The following is a 19,675-nucleotide window of genomic DNA, read 5'->3' as shown; positions in this document are numbered from 1 at the left end:
TCGGGGCAGCACGGCGCTCCGTACAGCGCATCGCGATGAGTGCCAGCCCCGCAGCGCGGAACGTTCTGGAGAAAAGGGTGCGGCGCGGAAAGGGGGCGGATCTTCCCGCGCTTCCGCGGGGTCGGCTCGCGCAATCCGACGCCTTTTGTCCCTCTCCGCCCGCCGTTCCCCTCCCGCCACCACCCTCAGCGTCGAGCGGCTCGGGCCCCACTTCCGGCTTCCGGTGCCGGGGCTATAAGAGCCGCTTCCGGCGGGGCGCGCGCGACCCGTTTCAAGGGTTCGGCTGTTGTGCGGCGCTCCGCTTTCCGGCACCATGAACGCCCACGGTGAGGGATGGGCGCGCGCGTGGGGGGGGGTCTTGTCTACGGGGGGTGGGTTCACCCTGGTGGTGATCTTGGGGGGGGCTTATCTCTGGAGTGGGATCTCCGTGATGAAAGCCCGTGAGGGGCTGTGGGCCTGGGGTCCTCTTGTATCCCGGTGCGGAATCCCAAGCTTATGCCGCCTTCCCCTTTTCCCCTCCCATCCCCCGCAGCGGGGCTCAGCACCGAAAAGGCCGCGGCCTTCACCCGGCGGCTGCGGGCCGAGCCGCAGTTCCTGCTGGCCCAGAACGTGGCGACCTGCAACGACCCGCTGGAGGTTTGTCTGCAGCGGCAGGTGGTGCAGGACACCATACAGGTCTTCCAACACGCCGTGCCCGCCGAGGGCAAGCCTGTCACCAACCAGAAGAATTCTGGTAAGTGGGGGTTTGGGGGCACCTGGGGTGGTTGGTTACCTCCCTATGGGTGTAGGAATCTCTGCTGGGGGTCTCAGAGCACGAGGAGCTTCGTTCAGGGTTGGACATGGCAGGGTGAGCTCACTGCAGGGCTCCAGGAGGGGTTCTGGTGGCACTGAGTTCTGAGAGCAGCTGCTGAAAGTTCTGTGGGTGATCTGACATGGAATCCCTGCAGCAGGTTGACATCTGCCTTCTGGCCTGCATTCCCTTCTGTAAAGAGCGAGATGGAAGTAGTTAGAGACCTACATGCATGGTTCATAGGAACGTAGAATCATTAAGGTTGAAAAAGACCACTAAGATCATCAAGTCCATCCAGGACTTCTGAACTCACTGGTTATTCAGTAACCTACAGTGCTGCCTAGGGCACTGGTCCAAATGCTTAAGATGGAATGCAAGATTCATGATGTTGCTCTGAGCCCTTACGTAGCTCTGAATGCAAGCGCTGCAGTTTAATTCTTGTTTCTTTGACCTCAGGGAGATGTTGGATCTTTTCCTGCCTCAATGCAATGCGTCTTCCCTTCATGAAGAAGTACAACATTGAAGAGTTTGAATTCAGCCAGTCATATCTCTTTTTTTGGGACAAGGTACAGTACTACATGCCACAGTCTGTGCTAGGAATGCTTATACAATTGAGTCTTAGTACTGGGACAGAATTTTTCTTAAGCTGGGCTCTCTGAACAATCCAGATAGAAAATGTGAGTGAAAAGAACCACCAGAAATTTTTAAATACGTATTTGAAATTAAGATTGGGCAAAGTGAGACTTCAGTCTTGAGAAGGAAGTCATCAAGATGTTAATGTTTTGAAGTAGTAAAAGTCTTTCAAGTGTTCTGAGTATTTTAAAAGTTATTTATGGTAGGCCCAGCGGGAAGCCTAAGCCCAACTGTAATTTTCCATGGAGCTCTCTTTCAGTAGTGCTTGCTACCTACTGATCTGGGAGCTGTTTGCTTTTTTCCCTCAGGGAAATTGAAAAAACCTAGCACTTGTTTGTGCCAGGCTTCATTATATAACTTGTTTCACATTTCCTGTTTCCTCTGCCCTCGAGCTCTGTACTAACTCACTTGTAAATACATGGTTTGCAGTAGAAATAAGCCTTCGGTTAAGACCTGGAATAGTACAGGGAAAATAAGCATGCTAGTGGATGAGCAGATAGTTTCATTTAGTTCCAAAGAACTGAATACTGAATGGGAACGAGTCCATGCATGTATCACACTGAGATTTGTCCTGTCTGTTCATTATAGGTTGAACGTTGTTACTACTTTCTAAATGCCTTTGTGGAAACAGCTCAGAAAAAGGAACCCATAGATGGAAGGCTGGTGCAATTCCTGCTCTCTAACCCCACAAATGATGGAGGCCAGTGGGATATGCTGGTTAACATTATAGGTAAGGGAAGTGGTTGCTGGGAGTCCTAAATTGTGCCCTGATTTGGGAGATGATCCAAAGTTGTTTTCTTTCACTTAATGGCTGCGTTTTTCAGTCAAGGATCCTATTGTATCTTCTAAGCATTAGGCTTAAATCTTTTCTAGGATCTTTATTTTTGCATATTGTTGCTTCTGATAGAAGGTTAAAATCAGCAGGAGTAATTAGATACCCCAGATTGTCAATTCAGTAGTGAGTTTCAGTCCCCTTTTACTTCTGTCTCAACTTGATGTCGTTGCCTTTGTATCCATGTGTGCAGTCCTGTGCACAAGGTAAAGAAGAGACTTTGTTAGAGCAGGGTGTGTCTTCAAGGCAGAAGCAGAGCTGCTCTGAGTTGCAGCCTGAAGAAAGGAGATGTAAAGATTGGTGAGAGCAAATTATATGGAATGTGGCAATGCTGGTCTTACAAAGATGCAATTTAGGGAGCATCATCCTTAGTGCTGGTGTTTGAATTAGGCTAGCATTTGCTTTAATTTGTATGATAATGCAATTGAAGGCCTCTGTAAAGTAACAAGCCAATAATGTAAGTTTAGAATCACAAAAGAAACTTGTTTCTTTGAAGCCTGGGGGTAACTTTTTTCACTATTGCAAACACTTAAGGCAGAGAGAACTTCTGGCTGCTGCTGTTATATCCAGAACCTTAAGAGGAGTGATCTTTGGTACTGAGATGTAGGAAATGGTTATTCTGATGCTTTATCAATGTTGAGTGAAGGAGACTGGGAAATCAGTTCCTTAAACTTAGATCAAATTCATGGAATGATTCGTGAGTTCAGTTTTTCTGAAAGATTTTTCAGGATCTTAATTTTCATGTAAATTTTTTTCTAGTGAGAAAGAGCTTCTTAAGCAGCACTAACTAGTCTGGAAGAGCTTAGTGTCAGATGGAACGAATCGAGCCACTCAGTGAAACCATTCCAGCAATGATTGCTAACTCTCAACTTAATTTCTTTTAGAAAAGTATGGTGTTGTTCCCAAGAAGTACTTTCCTGAATCTCACACCACAGAGGCTACTAGAAGGATGAATGAGATCTTGAATCATAAGGTAAAAGTGGCTTATATGTTGCAATTAAATAAGGGTGGGAATGACCCTGCTTCAGATATTCTTTCATTTCTTTTTATTAGCTGAAGTATTAAGTGCATCTCAGGAACTGAACTTGTTTTATTCAAAGGCAGCCTGAACTTATAGCAAAACAGTGCAGTTAATCTTGAAATATGAAGCAGGAAAACGCGTTTATGGAAGAAGATGGCCATTGTCAGGCTTCAGTAGCCTGAAAACATCGCATAACTTTAGTAGCAATTGTTCCTAATTCTCAAATTTTTGAAAAGCTTACGCTTGATTTGTGGTGGTAGCTTGAATCCTAAACTACAGAAGTGAATTCATCTAGGAGGATGGTAGTGTAGGTGGCTAGGTAACTATGATTCTAGATGAAAAAGCTTCAACTGCATTTTTATAACGGTCTTTGATTATTCCAGTTCATAAGGAATATGCTAAGAGAAAAGTGCCTTTGGAAATACATAAAAAATGCTAAATCTGCTGCAGTGAGCCTAGACATAATGGTGGTGTGGATGTTGTTCTTCAACACTGCAAACCAGCTGGTCTTGAGGGAGCTCCTGTCACTGCTTCTCTGCCTTATGGATGATGACAGTAATGGAGGCATGTGCTGCTCTTACTGCAATTCTGTATGCAGTGGGGAAGTGCTCCATTATTTTTATCAGCCAAGATATTAATTATGCATTAGAATTGCAGAATTAATTTTACAGTATGGAGGCCGTCTGCTCTGTGAGTCAGAGGTGGCAATGAGTTTGAATGTTGCAGCACTAGATATGTTACAGAACCAAGGGGAGCCAAGCCTTAAGAAAAGCTGATGGCTGTAAGCTTCAAAATAGTTGGAAAATAGTCATTGAATTGCAGGTGCTTGTAGATTTTTTTTTCTGTGCTGCTCTTTTATATGTAAATGAGAATCTTGATTTTAAAGACTCAATATCTAACAAGGCATTCCGAAGTGGATTTTTTTAATTTTGAAAATGTTATGAAGGGTAAAATGGGTGCTTACTACAACCTGGTTAGTTGGAAGTCCTGAAGACTGATTTGGCAGCACCTTTCATAACCTTAAAATAAAATGACCTTCTCTTCAAACAGATGAGAGAGTACTGCTTGCGACTGAGAAACATGGTGGCAACTGGAACAAATAAGGAAGAACTTTGTGCTGCAATGGACACCATGATCGAAGAGGTAAACACAGTGTGATAAACAGGATAACCAGAGTAGAAGGAGGTTTCCTGATCAAACTGGTCTGTAGATATCAGGATAAAGCAAAACAAGTACCTATATTTGCCCAACTAGGGGTCTTTTGTATGGCAGAACACTTAAAGGTATTTATCTCTTTTCTATTCGCTTGCTACTTATTCTGCTTTTTATATTTCCAGACAAATACTATTTATGTATAGTAGAGTAGAACTTAGTTCAGGAAGATGTATCCATTTCTGTGAAAAATCAAATGTCACACAATAAAAAAACCCCTGCATTTTATATACTAATGGTGATCAGGCTTTTATAAATAGTAGCAAAGAGGCAAGTTGAAAACTGCATTCTGACAGTTCTGAGTTGAGAATCCTACAGCACACATGTTGTTGCAGAAATCCCCCACAAGAGAGCAGGAAAGAACAACAGACACTTCTCCTTGTGGTAAAGATGTGAGCTAAACAGGGCAGAACCCAGCTGTGATCTGTTGGTGGGGGGCAGCAGAGGGAGGAACCACAGCTTCTGGCTTTTGTCTGTGTTAATTAACTTAAATAAATTGACAAGAGTCTGTAGTGCTGATGTTTGTGTGTCACCCATGAGCACCCTGGCTGTACATCTGCTCACACGAGTGTGACAGTGTCATTTGTCTGATTCTTCAGTCCTACTTGATTTTTAAATAGCCCAAATTAACTGTAAGTGTTCAGAGCGTTGATGTATTTGACCAAATACATGCGTTTAAAAAAAAAAAAATGAAGTCTCCATTTGTTTCTCAAACATACTGCAGCAGTTTCAATATCTGTCCTTAGATGTCTCAAGAACTGTACGGCAGGTGATGGAGCTTCCCAGGTCTGCCCTGTTCATCTTCCAGGGCAGTGATGTACAGTTCTGTAGAATGTCTCTTCATTTGCTGAGGGCCTCTTGCCCTCTGATAAGGGATCTTGGAACTGGCAGATGCTCATTAGCTGATTATAATTTGTTTTGTAATGAGGTTATGTTTATTTATCTGTAGTTAACACAATACTTCCTCTGGCAGTAGCAGCAGTATTTCACAACTCAAGTGGATTTACTTTAGTAAAATTGTAGCTGGAATGTGCAAGTGCTCTGGTGTGTATTTTAAGAACACTTGACTTGAGAAGTATGAGACAACTGGTTCCATGTTTACATGCATGAAGCTGGCTGTGTGTTTACATATGTGGCAAAACAGAACTTGTCTTTGCTCTGTGAAGCTTTATTTGCATATCAAATCTTAGCTCACGTCTGCTGGAAGGCAGCACGAGCTGAAACTGGGCAGTTGTACTGGAACATAGGATTAAATATTCACCCCAGAACTGTATAAACATTTGGCCTTATCAAACTAGAGCACAGCAGGCCAGAAGTTGAGATCAGCTCCATGCATGTGATTGACTTTTTCTTCCTTTGCAGTTTGCCTCTGTAGACTTTGTTATCTGCAGCGTCCTTTCCTTGCTCACTCTGTTATTTTTTTGGTGGGTTTTTTTTTTTAGCACGGTTCAATACATCTCTGCCTTATCGTGGTTCTCCTTGTTGCCACAGTCATACCAGTCACCTTTCAATTGAAATAAGTCTCCTGTGGGCACTGGTAGAGGAAGTCCATGAGATATTGAGGTTGTCCTGTAGAGGGTGTGGTGGGAAAAACAACTGAGGGAGGTCGTTTCCAGGCATAGCTGCCAATGTTAATTTGAGACTTGTGTCTCCATCACTTTCCTTCCTCTGGCTCGAGCTCTCTTGCTTTTTGCTCTCCTTTTAGGAATTTCTCTTGATTTGTTTTCATGATCTCATCTTCACCACTTGGGGTTAACTGAGGGAATGTGGGTGTATCCACACAAACTCTACCTTTTGTGCAGCGTGTGCAAAAATAAATATTTATAGTTGTTTAGGGATTAACATTTGCTCCTTAACATATTTATTGAGAAATGAGTTCCTCCAGTAAAACATAAGCCCACACCCTTATTTCAACTCATAATTAATCTATTCACTTGTTTTCCTTAAAGTGCTTGGAGCAAGAGCACCCTTATTTGCATCCTGTACACAGCCAAGTAGTGGATGCTGCTTAGCCTGAAATTTGCACACGCTTTGCCCTCAACACAAAGTGCTTAAAATACAGAAAACCCTCTGGTTCTCTCTGGACATTTTTTTTTCTGTGTGCATCTTCAGAACACAGAACTAAAAAAGAGCACGAAACCTGTTAAAAACTGAGATTGCATTTAGTTTCACATGAAAAACAACTTGCAGTTTGCAGGCATGTAGTCAGTGTACATGTTTAAAATGAAACAAGCCCAATCAGCTGGCTCCAGAAAGAAGTAGCTCTGGGAAAGGCTTTGTCTCCAGTCCCGTGAAAGATGGTGAGGATGGATGTGAAGACAGACAGCCCAGGGAAGCTGGCACAAACCACAGCCATTGGATCCTAGTGCAGAAAGTACAGATGGATTTGATGCCCCTTCTCTTATTTTAAACACTGTTGGTTCTTTGCAAGGAAAAGACTTGTGCTGATGACATGGATGAACAGAGGTGAAGGGAACTAGCTTCAGCTGCCGTAAAACATTTAAGCCTGTTTAAATATGATTGAATGTCCCCATGTTATCTGTGGTAAGTCCTGCTAAATATACCCAGAGACAGCCATCTGGTTGCTGCCTACAAGTCAGCATGTCTTACAAGCTGTGAGAAAGCACTGTTTCATAGCCTGATTTAAAGGGAGGCTGACAACTTGAAATCTCCACCTTCTTGTGGTAAAAGAAAGGCAATAGAAAACTGTCAGCTGCAGCCAAGGGATGGGGATCTCCAGTTAAGTTGCATAACCTGTCAGCTTAACCCTAAATGGAGGTGTTGTTAAATGTATTAAAACAGATGAGAAAATTATTCTGGGATTTTGGAAAGAGACAAAAGCCCATTGCTGAAATCCAAATGAAAAAAGAGATCCGGGGAAAAAAAGATTAGTACTGAAAACACTGGGATAAATTGCTTTGTGTGTGTGTTGGAAGATGTGGTTTCTCTCTGCATGTGGCAAATCACTTGGCAACAAGTAACGCAGAGTGTTTAAGCTTTTCTAGAAACAGATCTCTCCTGGACTAGAAAGATTTCTTGACAGAGAAGCTTCAGAATTACTTAGTGATATTAGAATGAGACTGGGCACTGAGCTGGCTTTTGATTTGTCTGCTTCATTCCTAGGATAACCTGGGGTTTATGTTCAATTTCTTGGTTCCCTGTAGATTGATTCAGATTCTTGAACTATTGCAACATCTAGTCTGCAAAACTGATGCAAATAATTGATGTGTGTGCACTTATTGATGTGCTTTTGAGGTGAAAGCTAAGATTTCGTTTTTCCAATTGGTTTTCACATGGAGAAATCCTTCAATGCTTGGTAGGAGGGGCAGACCTACATGTTTCTGCACATTCACAGATGTTTGTCTCTCCCTGCAGGTGTTCAGAATAGTGAGTACCTGCCTGGGCAACCCTCCAGAGACCTTCTGCTGGGAGTTCCGGGATAAGGAGAAGAACTATCACAAATTTGGTCCTCTGACACCAGTGCAGTTCTACAACGAGCACGTGAAGCCTTATTTCAACATGGAGGACAAGGTTGGTGATGCAGAATGGCTGTTTGCAAGACTTTTTCACGGCTAAACTGCCTGCAACTTATTTTCCCCTGTTGTGAGTGTGCTGTCTGCACCTGTAATGACACCATACAGGACAGTTACAGCTCCCTCCATTCAGACTGCCCAGTGCTTATCTCCCATTCTCTTTTGGTGTGCTCTTCAGTTAGCTGTGAATATTGCACTTCAGTGCAATATATGAAGTGATTGAATCGATCATAAAAAGTTCCAAGACAGCTACTAGAAAAAAGGAGTAACATTTACAGCTCCTGTGCCACAACTGGAGGTTAACTTTGTAAAACTAAAATAAAAAGAAATAAGCTGGTATTTCAGCCAAGCTGCTGCTCAGCTGATGGGGCAGACTGCTAGATTGGACAGAAGCAATTGTCTGAAATCTGCCTGGATTCACTTCCCAAAGATCACACTTGAATTGCATCTTAGCTTATTACATCTTGTTTCTTGGCAGGTGTGTCTAGTGAATGATCCTCGACCTCAGAACCCATACTGCCAGCTGTACACAGTGGAGTACCTGGGCAACATGGCAGGAGGGAGGAAGACTCTCTATAACAACCAGCCTATTGATGTCTTGAAAAAATTGGCTGCAACGTCTATTAAAGATGGAGAGGTTTGGGGTTTTTTTTTTTTTTTTGTGAATGACATGGTGCAACTCTTGCAATGTAAAACTCACTGGAATGTGGCCTAGATGTGACTCTTCCTTCTATTTGTAGGCTGTGTGGTTTGGCTGTGATGTTGCAAAGCACTTCTATGGCAAGCTGGGAATCAATGACTTGAATATGTAAGTAGAAAAGCAAAACAGAATGTCATTGTGGATACTTGGCTGAGGCATAAACAATGCCTTGTCTGCTTAAAAACCTAATTTATACATATTTTGGTTAAGTATACCTAAAAGAAGTATATTTAAGTAATTCAAGCAACAGGAATATGCTTTTTCCTACATTTAGCTAAAATCTCTATTCTTTGTAGCACATCTTTAAAGGATTTGGATATTTTTACCCGTTTGAATTGCCTAGTATCTGGTGAGAAAAACTCCTAAAGGCATTGGTCTTTTGCATTTATTCTGACAGTATGATTAGAAGAACTTGTTGGCCTGTCTGCTGGTTCTGTGTTGCATTAGGGAGAATCTTCCATGCATCCTTTTTAATACAGTGTACGTGGCTTTCTAATAGATTTAACCATGAGCTGGTGTTTGGTGTCTCTGTGAAGAACATGAACAAGGCAGAACGGTTGATCTTTGGAGACTCCATGATGACCCATGCCATGGTCCTGACAGCTGTCTCGGAGAAGGTAGAGTCTGCCTCCTGAAACACTGATGTTTGCACAGATGTATTTGAATATTTGAGCAGATTGTTTGTGTTCTGGGCTCATTCAGTGTATAAGCTGTTTTGCATGTGTGGGAACACCCTGCACACAAAGCCTAGGTTGTCTGTTTCCTTATTTGCCTTGTGTTCACAATTATAAATACTTAAGAATGGAAGAATTTTAGATGAGTTAAGGATTTCTTTCCTTCTGTCCACAAACTCCAATTGGAGAAGAGGGAAAAGTTTGCTTCAATTTCTGAGATACCAACCATCTTTAGCTGGTTTTAAATACAGATTCTGAGGTACTTTGAGCAGGAAATCAAGTAGGACAGCAAGCATTTTCCACCCTATCTCATTGCATGGGTTAGTCTAATGCACCTTTTACAAGGGTAAAATGCTGGAGCAGCCAGTAGGAAGCACTTTGCAGCAGTCTTAACCTTCTGCCATTCATTGGCATGTGACCTCTCTGGCCTACTTGTAATTAGAGGGGGAATATAGTGTCACAATTACCTCTCTGGCAGAAGCATGTTGAGATGAATCCATAGCTAAGTACTGCCAGGAACATACAAAGTGAAAAAAGTGAATATTTACAGTGTAGAGTTATCTGTAGCTTTGATGCTTTCCATTATTTCCAGAAGTTGTCGTTATTAAAGTTGCTTTGAAGAGATCTTTTCCTGTCCAACATGACCTTGGCTTGAGAAGTAACAGCTTGCATGGAACTGTTTGCATGAGCTCTGCAGTCTGAGGACTTGACAGACTGCTGAGTCATAGGAATTTTTCAGCAGCTTTTTCCAATTCAGTACAAATTTTTCTGTGTTCTGCATTCTGAGTTCCTAACACTTATTGTGCATGAGTGCATCTTCAAAAATATTTCACTGATACATCACTAGTGTTCAAAACCTTTTTATCTACTCATGACTCAAGCTTGTACGTCTCCAGTTACTTGCTGCACTTCCACTGGAGGTTATAGTTCATGGTCTGTATTTCCAGGTTTGTACTTTCACACCCCTAAATGTATAGCTGTGTAAAATATAACCTGATTTCCTTAAAAAGATATGGTTAAGATCACTGTGGATGGTGCCTATTATGAAATGATCATTTAAATGAAATTACTGTCCTTTGTTTGAAGAATAATCTACTTTTACTTCATTTCCACTTTGAACATGCTTTCTAATATTAAACCTGAGCTTTATCTAAAGGAGCTTTGATAAATAGTTAAAATATAATGCTGCTGTGGATTTACTACTCAGTAGAAAGCTTGGATTGAAGATTTAAAAAATAGCATTACAATTTTACAAGGTTAAAAATTGATGCAGATTAAATATTGTTTTTGGTTAAAAACAACAAACTTAATGTACATGAACATTTCTGAACCACTTTGTCCAACAGCAGATCTATGTGCTTGAGTTTGCTCCTAATAATACTGTTCTAAAGCAAGCTGCAGGTGCTTTATTGCCCTTGTGCCTTCTCTGGTTCCTCCTTCAAGCAAGTGATGCATTTTGTATTTCAGAAGGCCCCCAGTGCCTAAATGGTGATAGAGAAGGCTGCTTAGATTCTTCCAAGTGGAATTTGGCTCAATGTAACTTAACATCTCTTTAAAGTATTTACTACGCTTTGTGTCCTGGACTACATTGCCTCTCATGAATATTTCAGATTTCTTTCCAGTCGTTAGCAATAAACCATGGTCTGAAACTCACTGGTGGCTGTAGGCTTTCGGTAGCAGAGCTGATTTGCTGGTGCTGGATTTAGATGTGGAAGGGTTGGCTGCTGTGAACTCTCAGAGCCCTTGGCTGCTGAGTCACCATCTCCTTGTTTTGTTGCAGGATGGGCAAGAAGACTGCTTTGAAAAGTGGCGAGTGGAAAATTCCTGGGGTGAAGATCGTGGTAATAAAGGTAAAGCAACTCACAGTCACAGGAACACAAAGCCTCAACCTAATGTTTGGAAGTAGGGAAGTGAATAGGGGAAAGGCTGACTAGTTTGTTATAGTTTCTAAGTAGTGTATGGGCAACCCTTGATCACAAGAAAATCACCAGGTATTATTCCAGGTAACAGCAAAAAAGGAAAAAAGCTTGTAGCAGCTTGACTAATTGCATTTCTAAAGCCATGCTGAAAACATGACCTGTGGCATCCTTGCACTGTTCCTCCCTGCTATGACAAGCACCAGCAACCAAAAAAATCCACCTGCGGTTCAACTGACACCAGATTTGTGCAACAACTTGCCTTCCTTTTGATGGCTGTTTCAGCCTGCCTCGCTGTTCATTTGGAAAGAATTGGTAAGCTCTGTAGGGCTGTAGCCATCTTGGTCTGGCACATGGACAGATACTGTGGGCAGAACATGACTCACAGCTGAGCAGCGGCTTGGAAATTGCTTCTAGTTGCTCCCCTGCTCAGCATGGGCATGACTGGAGGGGTGCTTTTCTGCTGTGTCTGGGCATAGCTCTGATCTCAGCTGCCCTTGGGTGAGCAGGTCTGACAGTGTGACAGCTTTCCTGCTTTGCTCTGCTGAGCTCTGCAGTCAGCCAGCTCAGCCTAAATGGCTGGAGCAGAGCTTGTTCTGAAACAGCAAAACAGGAAATTCGAGAGGTTTCTTCCCCGTCTTCCTGCCCTGCTTTTTCCATCTTCTATGTCCAGTACTAGCTGATGTAGGAGGTTCATGTCCTGCTTCTCCTCCTATGTCACTGAGTCAGTCTGCCAGTGGACTTTATCTTATCTGCCCTGCAACTTACTGGGAAACTGTGCTTGGATAAGTCCTGCACAGAGAACCAGAATCTACATCAGAAACAAAAAGGTCAAGAATGATGTTAAGCTTGGCACATCCCAGTTGAGGCCCAGTTGGGTGTGGGAGATACAAGACCTAGCTCCACTATTGGACAAGATGATAGATTACAGTCTATGACAAAACACCAGAGACTAGACTTTGTCATTAAATTCACAACAGAAAACAAAAACACTTGGTAGGAAATGAGAGTTTTTCATACAGGGTCCCCTGTGCTTTGCTGTAATACAATCTGAAGTGCCAGAGGATCCCTGCTTTCCTTGCGTGGCACAGGGCTGGAACAACTGTGACTTGTGTTCTGGGTATCTGGGAAGCAGTTGGTTGTATGCTCAGCATCAGCAGAGTGTGCAGAGCTGGATTCTTGTGGTGCTGCTAGTCCTGGAGAAAGGGAAGCCCTGGGAACAGGCTAGCAGTGCCTCTCCTGAATACTTAGTAATTACATGCCTATCTGCTGTAAAAGGGTTTCTTGGAATCCAATCCACTTTTCCTCAAGGAATGAACAGAGCTGCTGACAAACATTGGTTGTTTTTTGAGGTAAAAAAAGTCACTTCCCAGTAAAATATTTCCTTTCTGTGTTTTGTTGGCACTGTGTCAGTGAGACAGGCAAGTTTAATTATTCTTATTCTTTTGTTCTGAAGATATAATACAGTGTTACCAAATTCTGAACCCTGCTTATCCCATCGGATATCTTCCTCTCAAAGCAAGGAGGAGGTCTTCAAAGGGAAACACTAAATCACATTATCACATCCACTTGATAGGGGTCCATTTGTTTGTTTTGGCACAAAAAGTGCTTTCCTGTGGTCCCTCTCCAGCCAAAAGTCGTCTTCCTTTTGACTTCATCTCTTGGACCGACTGCATACTTCTGCAGGGAGACATTTTGCAGATTTATCTGTTTGTATGCATCTCTAATCTCACGAGTTCATTATGGCAGGCTCTGTGATCTTGTACCTTAACTCCCCTGCGGGGAAGACAGAGTTCTTCAGGAACTTTGCAAGGGCTTTCTTTTCAGATGCCCAAACCCTGGGTTATGCAAGAAGTCTCAGACCATTCATCCTCAGCTGACCTCTCCCTTATCTGGCAGCCTGTTGCTTCTACAGTGCTGCGTTTTAATGTTTTCCATTGGAGAATTAAGTGAAAGAAGTGGGGACCAACTTCATACAAAGCGGAGCTTCCTCCTGTAGTCAGTGTCCTGTTCTGTTGCAGCAAGACGGTGCTGCCTGCAAAGTACACATCTCCTTTTAATGAAGAAATTGATAATGGCTTTCATTGTGACTCTGAGCACAGCCCTGCTCACGGAGAGCCCTTACTTATTTGCATGTTCTGAAGTTCTGTTTGACGTTTCCTTCTTGTTCAGACGCTGCGATCCTAATCAGCACTGTCAAGCTTTGAGATGCAGGATGTCAGAACAGAGTTCATTATCCTCTCAGGGTGCAATTACTTGTTGGCTCTTGGGAGTGAGAGGTTTTTGTGTGTCCCAAGAACTCATATCCTGAAGAGAGAATAATCAAAGCAGCTCCTTTTGGCAGTGTTTCCAAAATGGCTGCTAGCTCGGATTACAATTGATAGGGTTTTTAATTTATGGGAATTATCTGATCTCTTGCTTTAGAAACAAGATGGTGTAGATAGATGCATTTATTGTCCATATTCTTTGGACATTTTCTTGTTTCATTTGATTGTGTGATGATACTGTATATAAGGATGTGAGAAACTTTATTACATAAAGCCTTCTCATCTGTCTTCTAAATGCTTTCTTTATCACTGCCACTCTATTTTCAGTTCACTTTGAATAGTTTTTCCAACGATAGCTTTCTGCTAAAGCTAAAGGTATTCTAAATTTGACTTTTTCCCCCTCACTTCAAAGATTGTTTACTGAAATTCTCAATAAGAATTATGTTAAGGAAGAAAATGGAGATTTGGTTCAGCAAAACTCATTTGGATGCCTTTGTATTTGGGGAAGGCAGATGGCCTCCTTCTCTTACTGCGAATAAACCAGCAAATTTTGGCCTTAGCAAGAGATGATTTGGTTATTCATCTGGGCAAATATCTCTTTTACTAACGTCTTGAAGACTTCTAAAGATAGAGAACCAGATAACCTTATTCTCAGTGTAAGTTTTTTCAGGCATTCCCAATGCTTATTTTAACAGACGAATTAAAACGAGTTTTTCTGGGCCTTATTTTTCCTAGCAGGTTTCTTGGTGAGTCTTTTAGTGCACGTAAAATACATCTGCTCAGCCTAAATGATAGTTAATTTTGTTCACTTTGTCCTGAGAGGCACAGAAGTGTGACCTGTCTGTAAGGGGTTGTTCATATGTGAAACTTGTGTGACTGTTTCACTGTGCTGGTGAGGATTCTCTGTTGTAACGAGCTGTTTTCATCACCAGGTTACCTGATCATGACGGATGACTGGTTCTCTGAGTACGTGTATGAAGTTGTGGTGGACAAGAAGTATGTGCCAGAAGACATCTTGGCAGTGATGGAGCAAGAACCCATTGTTTTGCCAGCATGGGACCCCATGGGGGCCTTAGCCAAGTGAACTACAGAATATTTGCCTCTTAATGGTCAACCAGATTAGATGCAATAGAGAACCCAGTGGTTGGAAGCCATAGCCAAATGATAATGTGACCAAGCACTCAGCATGGTCCACGTTCTTGAAAAGTAAGTTAAGGATCTTTGGGAAATAGCGCTTTACTGACTTGGCTGAATTAAAGCTCTCAGACAGGCTACTCTGCAAAATTAAAAAGGGAGAAGGAAAAAAAAAAATTGCAATGAAATATATTACAAGTGCTGTCAAAGGTGGTTTGGTTTTATCAATTTTAAATTAAGAAACAATCAGCTTAGTAATAAAGTAGAACCGTTTTGACCAGGGTTTTCCCTAGAAGAGATGACAGTAAAAGGTCATTCTTCAGTGTTAACAGCTTGGTGTCGGAACAAATGTGATAAGATACTTACAGATTAACCATTTGTGGTCTATCTTATACCACAAAAGAATGCCCAAGGTATTTTATACACTTTCCTTTTTAATTCTCTTAAAGGAGGAAGTTTTCAAGGGTACATACTGCTGAAACTGCAGAACCTTAGAGAAGGTTTACCTTATTTACCCTTAGAAAACTTATCTTCCAGCAGCACTGGGGGAAAATAACCTGAGGTTTCCAATTTCACCTGTTTTTATTCTTCAGTTACTGAGCTAGGATTGGATAACACATATCAAGACCCATCATGTCTGTGTGCACAGGAGCGCTATTTTTCAGTTACATTAGCAAGAACAACCATAAATGTTCATGGATGGAGTTAGTGTCATGCTGAACAGGAAAAAAAAATATTAATTGCTGCATTTTATTTGGATGTTTTCAAAAACAAGATGGTGCTATGAAGCTTTTGAATAAACAGTTTCTTAAGTGACTGGTACAGCTCTGGTTTCTTTTTTGAGCCCTGCTGAATTGGAGAAATTACAAACAAATGTGAGTGGGCTGGTATGAGGACAGGAAACATGCTGCTTTATGTTGTCTGCAGTAGACACAGTTGCTTTTCTCACTGAACAAATAAACACTGCATCATGTGCTATGGGTTCTCAAATAGTTTGGTGATGAGCACAGTTCTAATCCTTTGATTGAAATGCATGGAACCTGCAATTGTCCTGATGTGTGTTGGGTTTAGCCACGAGCAAATAAGAGGGTAAGCAAGGTGATGGGCCACACTGCTAGCTCCTGAGCTGGTAGATAAATGTTTGTTATGGCTATGGTACTCTGCATCTTGGTTTGACTTTGCTTTTGTTTGAGCTACACAGGTAGAAAGCTATTATAAAAGTACATACACAAGTTATACAAATGTGTGTATATGTACATATATATATTAAAAATACCAAGCTAAAGCATGCCTGCATGTTGTTGCTAAACTAAATCCATGTTAGGGTTTGTCTAGGGGTCACCCAAGCTGATAAAACTTGCAGTCTGCATTTCTGGTAGTGTGCAAGAGTGCTGGCTGGATGGAAGCAACAGTATGGAACAGAGGGGTTGGTTGTTTCTCCCCTTGAATGATGCTGTTTAAAAGGCTGGATCCTGCAGTATTCCTTCGAAGGTAACAAAGCTGTTCTGGAGATCATAGAATGTACCTGCAGTACTGTGGTGTTATCATTTGATGTCCTTTCTAGCAAAACTCAGTTCATGTTATCCTGGGATTCTACCCAAAGTTTTTATCTTGGGACCTGTGAGGGTACAAACTAACACTGCTTTCAGCTTGCTTCTTCTACTAGCAAATCATCCAATAGCAAAGCTATACCTTTGCAATCAGTTTCCCTAATTAGAGGATCTCCAAATTAGTGAAGAAGAGTTGGAGTAGATTCCCTGAGGATGCAGTGCCTCCCTCTGTTGGTTAGAGACCTTGGTGAGGGGTTTCAGAGGTGGATGGAATGGATCCTTCTGGCAGAGGGGTGGGCAGGCTGATCCAAGGTGCCTCGTGGGTCTGTGATGCGCAGCCTCTGCCTTGTGCTGTGTTAATGGCATCATGGTGAGTAAACAGTCCTGTGCTCCGTGCTGAACCCTGGTGGCTCTGAAACAAAGCCAAAGCTCTTGGGAAGCTGTTTTATGTGCAACGTTTTCCTTATGAGTAATGCCTGTTGGTCTGGGGGCTTTTTTTTTTTTTCCTGTGGAAAGGTCAGTATTTTGGTCTTTCAAAATGTGATTGTGACATAACACTACTTTACACCACCTACTTACTGCTGTAGCCACCAAGGAGAGCTAATTTGTTCTCCAGAGTTTAACTGGTGAACTTCTGTTGCCTGTGGCAGCTCTGATGGCGGTGATAGAGCTTAACAAATTAAGACCTGTTTCCAAGCCAATTTTGCTGTTAATTTTAGTATTTAAAGATATTGTCCAGTGTGTGCTTATCTCCAGAGTCCTCACCCAGATATTTCCCAGTACAGCTTATACAATAGTACTTTTTTTTCCTTTCCTTCAAATAAGCACAGAAAATCCACACGCCTAAAACACATAATAGGAAACAAAGCCAATCTGGCAGAAGCAGTTTTGCATTCATGTCTGGCTGTTTTATAAGATCTCTGTAAGGGGGAGTAAGAAGGGAAATACGCATGTCTAAGTGAGAGCAGTGTTTCTGTCGTGAGAACTCCAAGGGCAGCTGAACAATTGGCTTCAAGGCTGCTGATCATGACTGTCTGTAGCTTAAGGCACAGTGCCAGCTAAGATGTTCTGTTATGCTGCCTGGCAAAAAGGTTACGTTGGAGTGAGAAACAAGAAGCAATTCTTCACCTCTGTTTTGCTGCAGTTTGGTTGGTTTATATCCTTTGCATGCTCCTAAGAAGACCTTTGGAGTTTGGTGGAACTGGGCAGCCAGCAGATAATTTCCTCCTCCCATTTCTGCCAATAAAACCGTGTGGTGGCAATTCAAAGGCAGATCCTATGACACTTGGAAAATATTGACAGATGTTATGAAAGTCAGCTAGAGTAATTTCAGTCGGGAGTAGGAAAATAACACGCTGCTAACTCAGAAAAGGCAGTGGCCGGGGGAGCGGCTGCGTACGGTGTTGGTGTGTAGGTTCTTGGCATCAGATTTCCCCTTCTGAATTCTCTCAGCACAGTTCTGATGCCAACAGAACCCCCCAGGCTCCCCAGCTGCCAGGCGGACATCCCAGCGTGTTCACTTAGAAATCAGCAAGGAAGGACAATCGGAATTTCTTTTATCCCAAAGCCAAAAGTAATAGCTTCTAAATGTGATCTGGCTCCTAACTGAGCAAAAGATAGCAACACGTACATAATTCAGGATTTGTTTCGTGTTATTTGCAAATTGTTCCTATCCTCTTATTGGTGGTGAAGGAGAGACATGCTGACAGAGCCGGTGTTAATCTCTTGGTGCAGCTGGTACTGCTGTTGTTAGGTCACTTTGCTGATGATTCCCAGTCCTCTGCAGCAACCGGTGGCTGGAATTACCGCTGCTTTACCTGGGGAGAGCTGTAGAAGAATTTGAAGTTATATCTTGTGTGAGGTCCGATTTAATGCTCTTGATTGTCTGTTCCTATCCTAAACCACCAGGATTTTGCAAAGATTCCCTGAAATTCAGTGCAGCACCTAAAAGAATGTCACGTGGGATAAGTATGTTTCATAATGGTGATGGGGCAGCTGAAATCTGAGGTCTGTTACTTGCATTATGCCCCAAAGGCTCCAGGTTTCTGGCAAGAAATTAAAGAACAACAAACAGACACTGCTGCAGAAGACATTAACAGAAAAAGAAGGAACCGAACGGCCAGCATAAGTCATGAAAGGTGGTTCTGTGCTCTTAACATGCTGTTTTTCACGTTACAGCTTCGTATATCCCACAAAGAATGGCTGAACGCTCACACTGGGTGCCACTGCTAAGAGCAGATGAAAGCAGTTCAGCTGCCTGATGGACGTTACGCAGCGGTGCTCAAAGAATGCTCTCTGAGTGGGAGAATGAGACGCAGAAACCTCAAAGTTACGGCTCTAAGACTTTAGGAAGATGCAGTTTTGCAAAGAGCAGAGAGCCAAGACGTGCACAGAGGTGGTGTTCCCTGCAGGAGGGAAGAAGAGGTAACAGGTGAACACGCGTTGGAGTCTCCCAGCAGTGTGAGATGGAAATCTGTACGAAAAGGCACAGAGCCCTCATCCCATCCCTCCTGGGGCACAGCAACAGTCCTGCACTACAACGCTGTGCTGTGATCTTAAGGGGGATTTGGTGGGTGAGATGTGATGGTCTTTGTGCCCAGCAGGACAGGGAGGATCGTGGATGATTGCAGGTGAGGACACAGATTTGCTCTGCAGCTCAGCAGAGCTTACCACCACCCAAAGTGTTTGCATTGGAAGGAGCACAGCAGGGGAGTATGGTGCAACAAGATGAGCTCACGAGCACTACGTGAGAGCAGTAAATAGCTAAGGCAACAATGTTAACTGACGAAACGTTGTTAATGCACTGCCACAAGAATTAATGGAAAATAACGAACTGTTTGTAATTGCAATACCGGAGCCGTCCTTGAGATGGCGCCAGTGACACACTGCTGCTATGGAGAGCGACCCGAACGTGGGACGCGCTGTGCTTTTCGTTTTTAACAGTTTTGTGGGTTTTTTTCCCCTCGTGTAGTCGTTTGGAACAAATCTCTCAAGCTGGCAGCCGCTCGCAGCACCGCGCTGCCGCTGTAACTGTTGACTCTTCTTCCTCGTCCCTGCTCTGATTCTTCCCCTTCCCTTTTCACACCAAACTACAGCACTGTTTTGTTGACCTGCGATCCAGGGCCCTTTGGAAACAAAATGTAAAGTTGAGAAGGGAAGATATGCTGGTTTAGTGGGGTGGGTTTGGTGGTGAGATGAGCAGCATCCTGTCGTGGCTGCACCAGAACACTTCTTAAAGGGTTTGTGCTTGCCGTGTTCAAACGAAACTTCTTATCTCCTCATTAAAATGATATAAATGTATGGCAATAACATTCCTTCTGAGCTCTCTTAATGTGATGATAGACATCTCTGTCCTTTCTTCCTCCACCTGCAAGCAGCACCTCGGCCCCATGTGTGCTCCCTGCACCTCCTGC

The 19,675-nt window shown here is 42.8% G+C and overlaps 1 protein-coding gene across 1 annotated transcript; it reads left to right on the top strand.

The window, feature by feature from the left end:
* The first annotated feature begins 171 nt into the window (after nt 1-171).
* BLMH (bleomycin hydrolase) lies at nt 172-15,534 on the top strand. The gene is made up of 12 exons (XM_003211760.4): nt 172-326; nt 533-733; nt 1,247-1,356; nt 2,012-2,153; nt 3,140-3,228; nt 4,327-4,419; nt 7,864-8,019; nt 8,500-8,658; nt 8,762-8,829; nt 9,221-9,338; nt 11,176-11,245; nt 14,511-15,534. The coding sequence occupies exons 1-12, from the start codon at nt 314-316 to the stop codon at nt 14,660-14,662; spliced, it is 1,371 nt and encodes a 456-aa protein (XP_003211808.1). The 5' UTR covers nt 172-313; the 3' UTR covers nt 14,663-15,534.
* The last annotated feature ends 4,141 nt before the right edge of the window (nt 15,535-19,675 follow it).

Source organism: Meleagris gallopavo, chromosome 21, assembly GCF_000146605.3.
Source record: "Meleagris gallopavo isolate NT-WF06-2002-E0010 breed Aviagen turkey brand Nicholas breeding stock chromosome 21, Turkey_5.1, whole genome shotgun sequence".
NCBI classification, from domain to species: Eukaryota; Metazoa; Chordata; class Aves; order Galliformes; family Phasianidae; genus Meleagris; species Meleagris gallopavo.
The sequence above is the reverse complement of the archived record's forward strand: the minus strand, read 5'-3'. Positions and strand labels throughout refer to the sequence as shown.